A 17638-nucleotide genomic window follows, 5' to 3' on the forward strand; every position below is an offset into this window, starting at 1 on the left:
TAAACTTCCACAAAGTATAGTTTATACCATCTAACTTGCCTTTGCTACTAAAGGTTGGTGGATGAATTCTCAGTGTTTAAATTGTTAGTACAAGAGCACCACCAACCTGATGCACCAGCACCACTACTTGATATAGCAAATGACATTTCTTCTCTTCATTGTTTAAGCACTTGCCTTCACATACTCTTCAGTCCTCAAAGCCCCCTAGGCTCTGATACCATGTAGGAATTAAATGGCACAACAGACAGAATCTGAGAAAGGAGTAGAGAACACATAAAAAATATGATAATAATAGAGACTACTTTAATTTAAATGAACTAATACAAAGATGGATCTGTCCACCTGTGCACTTCCTCTGTGAAGCTTAGATGGCGATCCAAATATATGATAGGCAAAGAGCTTAGGGTAGCTTGAAGAACTGTAATTGGGTAAAAGGTAGATTAATGATGGCTTTAGGGGGGTCTTTCTTTTATATCCCAATAAGGTATTCTCATCGGTGAGTCTGGCAATATTATAAACTTTCCCTAGTTGGCTAGGGAATATTCCCTTTACTGTCGAGCCATGGGTGCTATCTACAGATACTTGTTACGGGGATCACTCGCCCTCCTAAGACCCCCCCAACCCAAGGTCAATTCCACGGCTCCTGGATCCCAATATAGGGACCCTTGATAACTCCCACACCCTACAACTTGATGCATTGTGCCTTGAGGTTCTACCAATATAACTACTCTATTTAATCCAAAGTCTAGATTCCAAAGGTCCCCCTTTTGCCATCCAGTCACATAGACCTCATTTGACATACACCACCTAATGTTCTACCTCACATATGGCTTCTCCTCATAATGGGGGCCTTACAACTTAGAGAACCATGGATCATGGGTGACACCTTATGAGGGTGGGGCATTGGGCATATCTAACAAAAGGAACCATCTTTCTTCTTGAGTAATAAGCCTAGTAAGGCATAGGATAAAGAACTATTTTCAATAAATCCCATCTCAAAAAGTCTTTGATTTTCTTGGAAACCTCTTTATACTCACATTTAGATGAATTATAGGGTGTCTTATTCATTAATTTTGAGTGAGGCTCCAAATCATGGGGTAATCAACTACTCTCTTAGAAGGTAATGTTTTAAGCACTTGGAATAAATCTTTGTACTCCTCAAGAAGAACCTTTAATACTAAATTCTTTGTTGATTCTTTGGACTGATCTTATACCTCTTTATTTATAAGTAATAAAAATATTTGAGAGTAATTCTTAAACTCCTTGAACTACTTTATAAGTAGTGATAGTAAAAATTCTAGATTTATTATGGATTCTTAGAAAATGGATAAGCTCTCTATCACTAACAAACTCCATATATATCTGTGAAAAATCCCTAGTAATCGTGCTCAATTTTATCAGTCAATCACATACTAATGCCACATCTATGGGGCCCATTTCCAATGCAATCAAGTTTACCTTTGTATCATAACTTTCACCCATGTGTATGGAAACTTGTGAGTACATTTGAGTGCTGATTTCTTCTTCTCCATTGGCTACCTATACCTTAATAGGCTATTATGAATTGATGGGAGGTCATGTCAATGGCTAACTTATTTACAAATCTATAAGTATTGCCATTGTCTACCAAAATGAAGATATTTTTTCCATGGATGTTGCCCTAAATTTGGAGTGTATTTGGGCTCCTAGAACCTATCCATTCATCCATAGAGATACAACAAAGTGTAGTGGTAGTAGCATGAGATGAGCATGTGACTCAATCCCTCCTAGATCAAAAGGTACATTCCCACCTAAGTCAAAAGGAAAGCCATTCGATGGGTCATAAAACTAGTCATGATCAAAGTCCTCTTCATGGGCTTCATTTTCAGCATGAGCTATCATAGTAGGATCTTCAACTTCTTCCATATCCTCAAGAACACTCATATTATAATTTTTTGCCTTGGCATTCGTGTAGGCACACTTTGAAGCATGGTTGGTTGAATACATTTTCCCACATTTAAAACATAGGTATTTTTCTTTCCTCTCTTTCAAAATGTGTATTGGAATAAATTTCTATCAATCATTTACTAGAGTTTTACAAGGCCTATTATCTCCTTGCTTACTCTCTATCTTAGGGTTAGTTGTTGCCTTAAAGTTTCCTTGCTATTTTGTTAAATTAAAGGGTGGATATGTAGGGAATTTAGGACTATTAAATATCATGCTAGACCCACCAAAAATTCCCCCAAAGTGATAGTGTTTAACTACAGCCTTATGCCCTCCAAATGAGGGCTCAATATTGCCATCCTTTCTATAATTTTGAGCATATCGCTTAGCCAATTCTATTTTTTGGAAGAGTGTGGCTAGTTTCAAGGCCATAAGGTCTACTAAGAGGCTAGGCTACAAACCATAGATATACTTATGCAACATGACATTGTCACTCACACTCTCCACATACATTGTGAGGTTCAACAACTAATTAGTATAAGTCTCTCTAACTGTCATGCTTTGTTGGTCCAATTGGTATGACCTTCTAGTTAGCTTCTACATTTAAACTAAAGTTACAGACACATGGACTAGGTGTGCTCTAAAGTCTTCCCAACCATGAATATGTTGGTTTTCTCTCTTCACATACCTACACCATGTATATGCAAAGTCCTGTGGATGAAGAGTAGTAAAATGAATCTTTGATCATCTAACCTAGAGTAAATGTCAAACTAGGACTCAAGGTTTGATGTCCATTCCCCTAGAGCAAAAGGGAAGATGAGTGGCCACTATATTTTGTCGACACAATCTTATCTCACAAAGCTCTCTTTTAATAAAATCTTACTACCCATTAGGGTTTGGGAATGGGGTCTAAGTAACTTCCCTTTGGGACTAAATTATTTAAGGAAGTTTTTTGATAACCTATCTCAAATCTTAAAGCAAATGGTTATACCATTATTCCTTCAGGATTTGTTGCATGGATACTAACAATGGGCTCCTCATTTCTATGGAATGCTTCACACATTTCATAATTGTTTAGGAACCCCTTTGCACCCAATTATTCCTATAGTGGAGAATTCAACTATTTGCATTGCCTCAAGTTGTGAGATTTGAGATGTTAGCTTATCCAAAGAATCCTTTGTGCATTGGACCATGTGATTGATCACCTCCTTGGTTTTTGCACTTGTTTGAGCCATTTCCTTCACCATTTAATCAGTAAAGAACCGTCACAAGCTTTCTTCGTGTACAAGCACGGATCCATAGCATTGTGGTTGTAGCCCTGTGACTGCATGAATGTATCAAACTTATTGTACCATTCCCTAGGTGCCTGCGTCAAGCTATATAGACTCTTCTTTAGCTTGCACACTAGGTGTTCCCTGCCAAGGTCTGCATGCCCTTAGGCTGCTCCATGTAAATCTCATCATGCAAGTCCCCATGTAAAAAGGCCGCCTTGACATCCATCTGGTACAAGTCCAAGTCAAGTTGTGCAAACAAAGCCAGGACTAAGCGTAGGGTGGTCATCTTGACTACGGGAGAAAAGACTTCGTAAAATTCAACAACATGCACCTACTTAAAGCCCTCAGCAACCAATCGAGCCTTGTAGGCCGGTTTGGGGTGTCCAGGGATACTTGTCAGCTTGTACACCCACTTGCATGGCAAACTCTTCTTACCCTAAGGCAAGGAAACCAAATCCAAGTCTGATTCTTATGCAATGAGTCAAGCTCAGACTACATAGCCCTCTCCCAAGAGTGACAATCACCCCTATGCATAGCCTCATCATAAGTGAGAGGCTCTCTTGCATCTTTAACTAGTACATAATCCATAGAGGGTGCAAAACGGTCAGGAGGTCGTCTATCTCTAGTAGAATGCCTCAACCCTGGCTCTACTATCGAACCAACGTCATGTCTAACATCAACATGTCTAACATCTGGGCCATGAGCATCAGGTCATGCTGCACGTTGTCTAGCTGGCCATGGAGCGGGTTGTGTGGCTTCTCCTAAAAGATAAGTCTGCGTACCTCAACCACTTTCTCAAGCTGCATATGCATTTTGTCCTCATGAAAGATGACATCATGGCTGCGGATCACTTTTTGCGCCTACGGATCCCATAGATGATAATCCATCTCTCTTGCATCTCCATATAAGCCTATGAAAATGCATTTGACACTTTTAGGATCCAGCTTATTATGTTTGTCCTTGGGCACATGGCAGAATGCCTCACATCCAAAGATACGCAAATGATCATAAGAGGGGGGCTTGCCTGCCCATACCTCCTTTGCAACCTAAAATTCAATGCCACTGCTAGGTGACATGTTAAAGAGATGCACTGCAATAGTAACTGCCTCAGCCCAAAAGTGCTACGGTAAGCCAGCCTGGCTAAGCGTGCTATTATGGACCCTTTCCTAAATGGTCCTATTCATGCATTCAGTCATACCCTTCTGGGGAGGGGTGTAAGGGGCGGTCAACTGATGCTTAATACCCTGCTCATCACAAAACTGCTCAAAAGCACGTGATACATACTCACCCCCATTATCTGACCTTAGAAATTTCAGCCTATGCCCAAACTGGTTCTCAGCTAATGCAAGCCAACGTTGAAATGTTTCTAAGACATCAGAGTTTCTCTTGATGGGATAAGCCCAAACCTTACATGAGTATTCATCTATGAAAGTAACAAAATACTTTGCCCCATCGAGTGATTGACAGGGCATGGGCCCAAATACATCTGAGTGCACAAGAGCCAAGGGCTCACACTTGCGTTTCTTACCAACTTTTTATGCATATTCCTAGTTTGCCTGCCATACAAACAATGATCACAAGAATCAAAATGCGAAGAGTCAAAAGGACGAAGATACTGTAAAGCATGAAGTATTTTCATTCCTTTAAGGGATATATGCACCAAATTAGCATGCCAAAGGGATACATGGGGGATATAACCCACAGACAAAACATAATTCAAGGTAGCTCCAGATACAAGTAAGGAATAGAGGCTGCCAGACTTGGCGCCTCTTGCAAGCACAAGCCTGTCACAAGTAATCTTCCATGCGGAGTCTCCAAAAGACACAAAATACCCTACATCATCAAGCTATCCAACTGACATAAGGCTACGAGTCAACGCAGGTACATGGCGTACATCATGCAAAACAAAAGAACTGTTAGAAGGAAACTACAGCCTAACATCTCCAATGCCCATAATGTCAAGAGACATGTCATCACCAAGACGCACGAAACCAAAGATGGTATGATAGGTGTGAAACCAATCTCTACAAGGTGTCACATGAAATGATGCACCCGAGTCCAAAATCCAACATTGCGCATAAATGGAATGTGTCTCAGAAGCTTGTAAGGCATTGCATGAAGAAGCTACAAGTATGTAATCCTCATCTAAATCAATGGCATGCATGACATTAACCTCTTCTATCTTCACACTGGACTTTGCAGGTACAATACTGTGCTCAGAAGACTTTTTTTGCACTTTCTATTTTCCCTTTTCCTTGCGCTTATCATCGCGCATCTTATGGCACTACAGCCTAATATGTCTTGCTTTCCCACAATAATGATAGGTAAGATCAGACTTCCATCCACGGGACTAACTACGGCCACGTGACTTTGATCGGGACTTCTGAGAGTCCTTGCCCTTATGATTAGTATCATGTCTGCCATGTCCGCCACCTCTAACGGTCAATGCATGTGAAGAGCAGGAAGCATCTTGGATGGTTATGCATTGAGCATCTTGGATGGTTACGCATCTTGGATTAGTATCATGTCTGCCATGTCCGCCACCTCTAACGGTCAATGCATATCAAATCGGCCCACTATAGACTAACCGCAGACATAAAGCTCTCAAGAGAGAAAATGCATATAACTATCCCACAAGCTCAAGCTCAAGTGTAAGTAAAACTCTGTGTACATCCAAATATGCCAAGAGACTCCCATTGGAAGTAAAATCAGATGCAAATAGAGCAAGTAATGCTCAAATGCATCGAGTGCATAGCATCAGACATTCCAAATCCCAATAGGCACATTCGGAGCATAAATCCCAAGCTACCTCAAACCCATAAAGCATAAGCCTGAAAGCATTCAAATACCATGTAATTGAAAACCAAATGTAATGCCCAGTAGGTCCAAAATGCTCAAATACATCCAAAGACGAAGCTCCAAGGGGTTGTCATGTATGGGCAAACCAAGTGATAGCCATATCTTACCAAAGCATAAATGCAAGAGGGCTAAATGTCAAGCAGTGACAATAGGCATAAACCGGTCCAAAGCATCCAACTCAATCCAAATGCCAGTGAATGATGACTAAGATGGAGCCTAATCCAAGCTCAAAATCATTCCAGAACCATAAAGAAGCATTTGAAAATCTCCAAATACATCGGTATGATCATTCAAATCTCCAGTAAGCACCCCATATCCAAGAACCAATACATACACCAAGTAAATGAGCTTCAGCCCACTGTATTACAATAGCATATTTACTATCAGATGAAGCTCAATTAGTGCCCAAATCTACTCCAAATCAGTCCCAAAGCATAGACATAGCATCCAGGCATCAATAGGCATCAAACGAGCAATGCCAAGAAGCATCAAACATTAAATGTTAAGTGTTGCCCTGTTTTTGACAGTCTTGGGACTGTGTATACAGCAATGGCTGAAGGTGAAGCACTCGTATTGATCACCAGGAATCAAGAACCAATGCTAGGGAGTCCAAAGATGATCGGAAAGGTTGCAAACAATGCCGGGAAGCCAAAGAAGGAGTTGGAAATGCCAGGAATGGATCAGCCCAGCCCCCTAAAAATGCTCTGTATTTTGCGCTGGCTGCTCTTGGGGGCTAGGGGGTCTTCAACAATGCTACTGATCACTTGGCAATGATTAGGGGCTCCGATGTAGCTCTGCAAGGTGCCGAATGAAGGCCGAAAGATCGGGGAGGAGGCGGGAGATCAAAACATTCCTACAAATGAAGGTGCCATGGTTGCCATTGAAGCTCAAGTTGAAGCTCTTCAAATCCGAGTTGAAGAGAATGTTGGGCAAGCTTCAATGCATTTGTTCTAATACCAATTGAAAGCGAAGTAGAACCCATGAGGAAGAAGCTTGGCGGTGAGAGTTATGGTGGTGGATGGAGAGCAAGATCAAGAGAGAGAGAGAGAGAGAGAGAGAGAGAGAGAAACTCAAAAGTGGGAACTCCAACAACCACAATGTGTGGTTGTCGGGCCTTCCTTTATTCAAACTGTCACTAAAAGAATAAAGAATAAGTGACTGATATGGGCGCCCACCACCTACAATGTGCAATGGCGGGTACTGTCAGTATACTAATACATGGGTGTCTAGGTGGAGGCGCCTTTACCCCCAACACCTCATTGCTTGATCTCATTCGCTTATATAAGATGGACCCTTATGGTCCAAGGGTGCACATTACACAGTATCCTTCCCAAGAAAATCATTACTTGATAATCCATGAAGAACATAGGTATAGAAATTTGTAGTCCCTACTTTGGAGTTCAAGATATATGGCTCCATCTATAGGGGTTGACAATATAATACATATCTAAAAATTAGTACATAATCTTCCATCCGTGTCTTAAAATCAGTAGAAGACAAAATAAATAGATATAGATTTAAATCCCTATATTGTTGATATCTTCCACTTCATGTCTTATAACACATATCTTAAAATGTTTATTCTAATCCAATGTAAATCCTCATATTTTAAAGTGTGGGTGGGTGTTCTCTATACAAATCCAACATTAAAAACTCACTATTTCAAAAGTTGAGAGAGAAACACACACATACACATACAAATTTTGCCAATAAAATCAAATTATTATACAAACTCATATCAAAATATTGAGACTTCATACCCTTCTCTCTCTCTCTCTCTCTCTCTCTCTCTCTCTCTCTCTCTCTCTCTCTCTCTCTCTCTCTCTCTCTCTCTCTCTCTCTCTCTCTCTCTCTCTCTCGTTGGGGTAAAAGGCCCTTGGACCTAGCTTTGTACAATGACCACCCATATTCTTTATTCATATATATGAGATAGTGCATTAAGGCTGTCATACATCATTCTTGATAGGACCTACATTGTGTGTGCTCTTCTCTCCCGCATCTTCCTCTTCTCCTTCTCCACTACCATTGCATCCCCTTCAACTGGTATCAGAGTGGGTCCTTTGCGAGTGCTTCTTGGCCTCTTCTCGACCTTTCCCACACAAGGTATGAGATCTTCACTTCAGCCATTTTCATGAACAACAAGGTTTTGAAGAGGGCAGCCATTGTTGAGCTTGCCCATGAAGCTTGAAGCTTCCCCTCCACCTCTGGCTTGATTAGTGGCCTTCTTTGGCCCCTAGGGGACCCCCACCACTTGCAACCTTCGTATCAACCCCCCAGCCCCATATCTATAGCTGGCGCAATCAACCATGTTGATAGACGTTTTTTCCAACATGACAGAGATTTGCAATAGCTCCTCACCCACATGGCACTTGTTTATGGTCTATTGAGAACCCCTGGCAGTTGGTATTGCTTACACATGACTTGGGGCTTTGATCTTGAGCTCCTCTTGGCTATATAAATAGTAGCAAGTCTGATTTCAGCCTATCCCAGACATTTACAGCAACCCCTATCTCAGCCCCTAGTAGCCCCCAACTCATTTACTTTATCCAGCACTTAGTTATGGCTTGTTGAAGCCTCCTAATACTTGGCTTTGGGTTTGGGCACTGATATTTATGGTTGGCATTGAGCTTGGAGCTGATTTAGCTCAACCATGGATTGTTTGAATAGTTTGAGATCTTTCCAAAATAGGGCAGCAACCAACATTTCATGCCCAGATGGTGCCTACATATCAAGAAATGTATGCCTATGATGTGAGATGCTTTTGGGGATGAATTTTCTCAGCCATTGACTATTTTACACAATCCACAAGTAGTCGAAAATAGGGCAATCCCCCTGTCATTACATTTTATGCTTATGTTACATGGTCATTTGATGCTCGATTATGGTTGGTGCCTATACATATGGGAAAGTATGCCTATGGTTTGCCTATGGTTTTGAGCTTGGATTGAGCCATTGTTTGCTCAATTTTGGGACATTTATTTATTGCTGGAAACTTCAAGGCTGAATCTATTTATGCTACAGTTTGGTTATGCCTATTGGTCATGAGGTGCTCTCGACTATTTGAAATTATGTACTAATGTATTTGGATGATGCCACATGGTTCTTTTTGCTCCAGGAATTCTTTTGAGCAAGAAGTAGAGCTCAATTTTATGGTTCACTATCATTTTTTATTTGGAGTTGGCATTCCACTTATGACTGCTTATGCCTAGGCTACCCATGTGGGTTTATGTCTTGGTGGATGGTTTTGGGTTCGCAGTATGGTAGATGTTTGGGCTTGACAAGACTTACATTATTTGAGTACTTTTGTGGGGCAATTGGAAATTTATTTGGCTTTTCCGTTATGACCTTGGATGCTACTTGGCCTTATGCTCCGATGGATTGGATCCCTGGATGTTTGGTTTGATGCAGATATGTATTGAGCAGAGTTGCTTCATTGTCTTGGTAGAGTTTTATTGAGCTTTGTATGCTCATTGGTGCTTGGATTTATTGCGGGTTATTTGGTCGATTAGTGGACTTTATAGTCCTTAGGCTGCAGTTATGGCCTTCTTGCTCTTCTATTGTCTAGCTTCTATGCTAATTGGTTGGCTATTGTTGCCCATCCATGTTATAGCGCAGATGCTATGTATGCTTACCCATCTATGCACATGGTCTACTGTTGTATACCTTATAGAGCCACTTGTATGGATGATGTTGTATAGATATTTGGGCTTCTCTTGGAGCTTGACCATTGCCGGGGATCTTATGCCACTTACCAGTCTTACATTTTGACTTGTATGCTACTATGTGATCTGATGTACTGCATAGTCATGTTTGCCATTATGGTTATGGGGTGCTTTCATGGCTAAATACCATATGCTCTTATGCTTTACCGTATTGTGGTTGGTTATGTCACGAAGTTGGCTATGACTCTTCTTCATGTGGGAGCTTCTGCATCCCTAGTTGATGCTTCTGTGCTTCCCTCTCTAGTGCGGATGGAAGAGTACTTGTAACAGCATGCTTCTACCACTTGTTCTTCTATTGATAGTTGCCTTGATGAGCAGGTTCCCTATGTTGGGACAACCCTAGACTCTTTGAGTTCCCTGGATGTGGATAGCCCCATTCATGATGACTTGGATTCCTTGTCATCTTCTTCAGGTTCTTCACTTATATATGTTATATGCTTCCATTGTGGAAAGCTTGGGCATGTTAAAAGAAAATGTTATAGATGGATTAGAGAGTAGTAGAGACAGAGACGAACTCGACATGAGCATAGAGTCAGCGATGGAGCAGGTGTTACCACTCTTTCTAGTGTTGAGGTACATGCAGTTACCCATGATGATGCAGTTGAGCATGTCCTCCTGTCATCTAGTTTCCCCACAGATTATTTGCTCTGTGATACAGTCTACGCCTTTGATTGGATTTTGGATTCTTCAGCATTTTGTCATGTTGCTTTGCATAGAGCATGGTTCTCTGCATATAGGGAGTTTGATGGATGCATTGACTTGGGCTATGAGCAAACTTATGCTATTCTTGGAACAGGGGACATACATCTATCTTTGCTTGATGGAACTTCTCTTATGCTCAGGGGTGTTTTACATATTCCCATGCTCAGTAAGACCTTGATTTCTATCAATTAGTTGCATAATGCAAGATATATTGTTTCTCTTCAGGATAGGTCGTGGAAGATCTATCATGGTTGCTTGGTTTTGGCCAGAGGTTCTAGAGTTGGTTCTCATTACCTAGTGCATGTCTCTCATGTGGAAGATTCTATGGTTGTAGTTATCCGGATACCACATGCATTGTTATGGCATTATCACCTAGGCCATATGCACCACAGAGAGATGGAGATCTTGTCTTGTTTAGGCTCATTGTTGCCTCCTATGTCACATGTAGATCTTGATGCTTGCCCTGATTGTTCTTATGGTCCTTGTAGAGCCCTTTGGCTCATGGCAATCGTGAGAGGCATGATCCTCTAGATCTTGTCCATTGTGCAATATATGGACCTATGCCTTCCTAGTCACTTGGTGGAGCATCATCCTTTATGACCTTCGTGGATCATGCTACCCACCATGTTTGGGATTTTCCCTTGGTATGGATTGAGGATGCCGTAGTTATGCTTGACAGGTTTATGGATTCTGCTGGTTGCAGGCCTACGTGCTTGTAGATGGATTATGAGAGTCATGCTATCTCTCCCAGCTTTCAATCATATTGTCAGCAGTCTTGCATTGATTTCATATGCCCATGGTATTACGAGATTGCTCATAGCATGTGACTGACTCTATAGGTAAAGATTGCTTCTGTGCTTACCACAGCTGGGTTATCTTATGGCTTTTGGGTTAAGGCCCTTATGATGGCAGTCTACTTGCTTAATAGGACATCGTGTCTAACTTTGGATGGTATTACACCACACGAGGCATGGAGTGGCATGAGACCCTCTTATGATTACTTGAGGATGTTTGGCTACCAGGTGTTTGTATGTATGCCAGATATGTTTATGTCACACAGATGTATCCTCCTTGGTTATAGAGATGGTGACTTTCAAGCATACAGATTATGGGATTTGGATGCCCAGCATGTTATATGCAATTGTCATGCTATCTTTTATGAGACGCAAACACCTCTCATGCCTCATGATGCGTGTTCAGTGCGCTTTATGGTTTATGCTATAGCGGTATGTCAGTCTTTCGCTTCAAGTTGAGGCTTCATACTATCTTGAGACCCCATCTGACATGTATCTGAGATGCTGTCCCTTCTTCTATGATTATCTCTTGAGAGTCTATGTGCTCTCAGTTGTCTCCTATGCACCACAATATTGATGCTATGCACTACTCTGATGCTTATGCATTACAGCCTTGCACTCATGAGTTGTGCTTGCTTCATGAGAAGAATTCTTGGATTGCTCCGCTATATGGAGCTACAGGATCACTTGTCTCCTAGATGTCATGGACTCGGGGATTCTTGACTCGTCTTTTGCAGAGGTTCCTACTTATTGCACAGCTCGCTTTTCGATTGGGTGTTGGGTGAGATGTCATGATTCCTCACCTTGTCTCTTTCCTTTTTCTTTGTTTTGCCACTCCCTCGCCCAGTTGCCTTTTAGTGGGAGGTTGTTGGGATAAAATGCCCTTGGATCTACCCATGTATAGTGATCGTCCATATTCTTTATTCATATATATGAGATAATGCAATAAGGCTATCATATATCATTCTTGATAGCACCTACATTGTGTGTGCTCTTCTCTCGCATATCTTCCTCTTCTCCTTCTCCACTACCATTGCATCCTCTCTCTCTCTCTCTCTCTCTCTCTCTCTCTCTCTCTCTCTCTCTCTCTCTCTCTCTCTCTCTCTCTCTCTCTCTCTCTAACCAACCAACCTATTAATAAAACTAACCAACCTACTTCATACCCTATATAAGATAGAGAGAGAGTCTATAATTAATCAATCTATCAATTTTTCTCTCCCTCTCCCCTCCCCTTCTATTCCATACTTGATTTATTTATCAATTAGTTTATATATATATATATATATATATATATATATCTAACCAACCTACCCAACCAACTGATATCTAACCTATTAATAGAACCAATTAACATAAACTAACCTACCAACATAATGAATACCAAACACACATAAACACAAACAAAATGAACTTACTAACTTACCAATAAAACTAAATAAACTATTGACAAATATCTCTCTCTCTCTCTCTCTCTCTCTCTCTCTCTCTCTCTCTCTCTCTCTCTCTCTCTCTCTCTCTCTCTCTAAGTAACCAAGCAACTAAAACCTATCATGTAAAATAATAAATAACCATCTATTGTAATTATAACTACAATAATAATAATAATAGCTTATATATTATATATTTTTTATTTATATTTCATAATTATTAACATTATCATTATCATAATAAAAAATAAAAAATATCCATATCTATACTCTATAATAATATAATATAATATAAAAATAAATAAGATATAAAAATAAAATAATAAAATAGTAATATAGTAAACATAAATAACTATACATATAAGAATTAAAACATATAATAAATTATTTAATTAATAAATTATTAATCAAATATTTAATTAATAACTAAGTAAGTAATTTTAACTAACTAATAGTTAATCGACAAGGGATTGGAGGGGATGGGGGGAGTGGTAGCTTGGCACGAGGGATCGGGCAAGGATAGGGATAGTGGTGGTGCCAACTGCCAGAAAATAGCATAAGTCTAGAGGATGGGACCAAACATGGCGAGAGATTGGAGGTGGAGCTCAAGGTGACCACCGTCAGCATCAGTGGTGGCAATGCTAGATGTGGCAGTGGTGGTAGCAAGGCAAGTGTGGCCTTCGAGGGGGTGAGAGAGAGAGAGAGAGAGAGAGAGAGAGAGAGAGAGAGAGAGAGAGAGTGTGTGTGTGTGTGTGTGTGTGTGTGTGAGTGAGTGAGTGAGAGAGACCCTCTTGTGACCCTAGGCCCACCCTTTTGAGGCCTTGCCAAGTCCTCCCCCCCTAAGACACTGTCATGAGGCCCTGCCAAGTCCTCCCCCCTCTCCTTCCTATGCTGCTTAGGGGATTAGATCTGGAGTTGGAGGTGATGGCAAGTGCATCAACAGTACCAATGAGACAAGTATGGTCTTCCACAGGGAGAGAGAGAGAGAGAGACAGAGACAGAGGCCCTCTTGTGACCCTAGGTCCACCCTTTCGAGGTCTCACCAAGAGCTCCCCCCCTAAGGCACCCTCATGAGGCCCTACCAAGTCCTCCCCCCTTTCCACGTGCTACATGGGGAATTGGAGTTGGAGCTAGAGCTGGAGGCAATGGTAGGTGCATCAGTAGTACCAATGAGACGGGTATGGTCTCCCATAGAGAGAGAGAGAGAGAGAGAGAGAGAGAGAGAAAGAGAGAGAGAAATAAACTTGTTTAGGGAGAGAAGACCAACTTGCGTGGAATACCTACCCCCTAGCTCAGGAAGAATACCACCAACCTACCTCCAACACCAATGGGAGAGTCAAAATGAGAAAGAGACAATGAGAAGAAAGAGAGGCACACACACACACACACACATAGAGGATGTCATGCATTAAAGTGACCTCAACTGGTCTCAATGATTATAGATTATGCGTCTATTATAAAATCTATACCCAAACGTCTACATCTACATCATCATGAAATTCGAATTCAAAATTAGAATTGGGGGAAAGAATAGGCTTGGGGCAAAAAATGGAGGTTTGGGCGATCACTGAATCAAGAGCCAAAATAAAGTAGTATAGATTAAGGAATGAGGGTTCAAGGCCATTGAAGCAACCCTTCTCCCCTATCCTCCTAATAATAGGTACAACATCTCACCTAATGAACAAATCTCATTAATTAAATACTAGTGGCTCAAAGTTAAAGTAAAATGACCATGAACAAAAAATTAAACAACTAATATACTAACATAGCACCTATAAAAGCTATAAATATCAAAAAATACATTTTGAGTGCACATACATGCTATATGAGGCTTTTACATCCTTAACCACTTAGGAGAGAAAGCCTTAACTTTAGATATCCACATTCAATAATTAGTAGAGTTGGTGGGATTCGATGTCCATTGTCAATGCTATAGAAATCCTTCTAGTCACAAGAAGCAAGTCCAATGGAAAAACAGGAGTTAATAGGTTAAGCCGCGGGATTCTTAAAACTAAGAGATATATAACACTTCTTCAAAAGATAACTCTTTTCATTAGTACTTGCATGAGGCTATAGTCTTAAGAGCTAATAGTCACTCTTTGTAAAGATAGATTTCTCACCACCTAAGAAAAGTTAATCAAAATTTGATGAATTTCCTTAAGGGTTCTACAATCATAGGTTTCCTTTGTTTAGAACACATAGGAAATGAAGTATGGGTTCTTTTACACCAAGCATTTCTTCAAAGGTTTTACAATCATAGGTTTGCTTCGTTAAAGTAGATAGGAAATTAAGTTTGGGTTCTTTTACACCATGTGTAATTTCCGCGTGCGTAGAAAGATGTGTCTCTTTGGTAGTAGTAATCTGGAAAGGCCGAATCGTGATGAGCCGAATGAATACGGGGAAGTTGAAGAGGCTAATACATAACACAGGAAAGTTGAAAAGCACTGCTCTAGACTAACGTAAGCAAGGCTCCTGACAGGCAATGGCCATGGCATAGAGAGAGAGAGAGAGAGAGACGCTTTAACGTGGTTTAGAGGGGAGAAGATGGCGAATAGAATGCATCCTTTAGAAGAAGAGAACATAAGGAGCAGTGACACTTTGACTACTGATCCCTCAGCGCGTCTTCTGCAGGCATGTGTAACTACAGCAGCAGCAGCTCATGATGATATTCACAACGACGATGAAAATGGTAATGATATGCATGGCAATGTAATTCACGCTGGCTCGCTAGAAATGACGCAGAAGCCAGCGACTAAAGCGCCAGATCAACAAAGACTACAGTGCGGGGCTAACAATACGCCGTATGAGCCAATCAGACAGAAGGACTTTATTCACGGGTGGCCCGGACCGCTGCCCCCGGACCACCCGAGCCGGCGGCCCCGCCCGCCACGCGGCAGGCGGCGGTGCCGGCGCTGCATGGCCACGCTAGCGCTTCTAGCCGCGTTCGCCGGCCTCTCTGCCCTCCTGCTCTACCTCGTGCTGCAGCCACGTGTCCCGCGCTTCTCTATAGCGGCCGCCAGCGTGGCGGCTTTCGAGCTGGAGCCACAAGCCGCCGCCACGCCGGACGGCCCGCTGCACCTGGACGCCGACGTGACGTTCAGCCTCCAATCAGAGAACCCCAACAGGCGGCTCGGAATCTACTACGACTCCGCCGAAGTGATGCTGCTCTACGAGGGCTCCCGCATCGGCGCGGGCTCGATCCCAGGCTTCTACCAAGGTCCCCGCAACACCACCTTCTTGGCCTTGCACGTCCTAGGCCACTATGTCCCCTTGCCCGCACCCCTTGGGGCCTCCCTTCACACCACCCTCCACGATCCCTCGAGTCCTCTCCCACTGCATGTCCACACCCTCGCTAAGATCAGCGTCAAGCTCAGTAGATGGACTTCCATAAACTCATGCTTCCAAGTCAATTGTGATGTGCAAATAAGTAACCCAATCTTTGGCAATGTCCACCTTATTTCCAAGTTTTGTAAAGTCAAGGTGAAGCACTTCATGCTCTAACACCTCTTACTTCCTTCTTTTGCTTGTAATTTTTTGCCAAGTTGAACGAGCCATGCCACGCTTGACTAGTTGTATAACAAAGCAAGCACATTCTCTCAAAAGAGAAAAATCATTTGTGTATACATTCTCAACTTAAGCAATTGCTATATCATACACCATTGATATCCATGGCACAAGCTTCTATAGTTTCTCCTTAGTATCGGGAAAGTATTGTTGAGAAAAATGTGAAATAAGAAACATATTTAGAATCCCATTATCTATATGATTTTTGTAAATTGATATATTTGTATCTCCCTTCCAAAATTCATCAAGAGCTCATCGCTCTACTTTAATTTAACATGATTGGTTGTTATTCTTCTTCTTCTTTACACACAACCCCTTTGCATCAAGCAATCCTACCCGTTTGTTTTTGCAACGTTCTTTGCTTAGTACACAACCTATTGTAAAGCCACCATTTAAATCAAATTTGTTGCACAATTTGCTAGAATAATATGGTGTTTCAATGGAATTCTTAACAAAACCCTCCTCTCGGCACATTTGATTACATCCAATTGCACTAGGAAACTCATCATCATCCCTATCCAAGTGTAATGTCCTCTGAATGCACTATTGTCTACATCTTATGTACATCTAGTGGAGTAGCCTCACCAACTTCTCGAATGGAGAAAAATTGAGGGTTCCAATGAATTGTGAAAGACAAAGGAATAAACATAACATATTGGGAAGCTTCTATATGCTACTAATTATTGTTCGTAGTTACATTACCTTGAGCACGTAAGTTTAAAATATTGTTGACATTAAACATATTTATACACTTTTATGGTACATATCAAAGCATTTCTTTGTACTAGGGAGAGTAGGATGTATTGGTGCACTTTTATCCCCAACAAGGATGCTTGTGCATCTCATTAATCCAATACCCTTAGAAAAAAGTGGATCTCTTCAAAGAGGCATTTTGAACAACACCATTACCCTTTTGTTGCCCCTCAATTGTACTTGTGACCCAAAGTGGTTTTGTTAGTTATGTGAAAGTTCAGCATATCCATATCCACATTACAGAAGGCAAGCATAATTAAAGGTGGCATGTACTCCATGGCTATGAAAGGAGATGAGATCTTCATTGTATGAGATCTTGTATGAGATGGTGTTCAAACATTTCACACGACATCATTTGCTATGTCATCATATTCAATCGTTATGTACTATGTATTTGTATGCTTATGATTAAGAAGGAAAAGCTACATGCAACAAGGGATTCTTCCCTTACATTGCATGACATACCGATGCGAGTGATGGAGTCGTTGACCTTCAATTTCATAAAGGCCATTAGAGCCAAACGTGATGTGCAACTTTTTTATTAACTCCTTAGTCATACTCTAACTAGGCAAAAAAGGGAGAAGAATGTTAATTTTCATATATCTTTGGATATATCTTAG

General features: G+C 41.3%; 1 protein-coding gene across 1 annotated transcript; it reads left to right on the top strand.

The window, feature by feature from the left end:
* The first annotated feature begins 15183 nt into the window (after positions 1–15183).
* LOC148017463 (NDR1/HIN1-like protein 6) lies at positions 15184–16400 on the top strand. Its single transcript, XM_087662678.1, has one exon. It carries the CDS (start codon positions 15246–15248, stop codon positions 16200–16202), a length of 957 nt encoding a protein of 318 aa, XP_087518804.1. The 5' UTR covers positions 15184–15245; the 3' UTR covers positions 16203–16400.
* Positions 16401–17638: the final 1238 nt, after the last annotated feature.

The sequence above is a fragment of the Lygodium microphyllum genome, chromosome 22 (assembly GCF_053477565.2).
Source record: "Lygodium microphyllum isolate KBCC chromosome 22, Lygodium_microphyllum_v1.1.10, whole genome shotgun sequence".
In the NCBI taxonomy this organism is placed as follows: domain Eukaryota; kingdom Viridiplantae; phylum Streptophyta; class Polypodiopsida; order Schizaeales; family Lygodiaceae; genus Lygodium; species Lygodium microphyllum.

Bases quoted from the DNA above. Each gene is read 5' to 3' on its own strand.
- LOC148017463 (XM_087662678.1), top strand. From the start codon at position 15,246: ATGGCGAATAGAATGCATCCTTTAGAAGAAGAGAACATAAGGAGCAGT.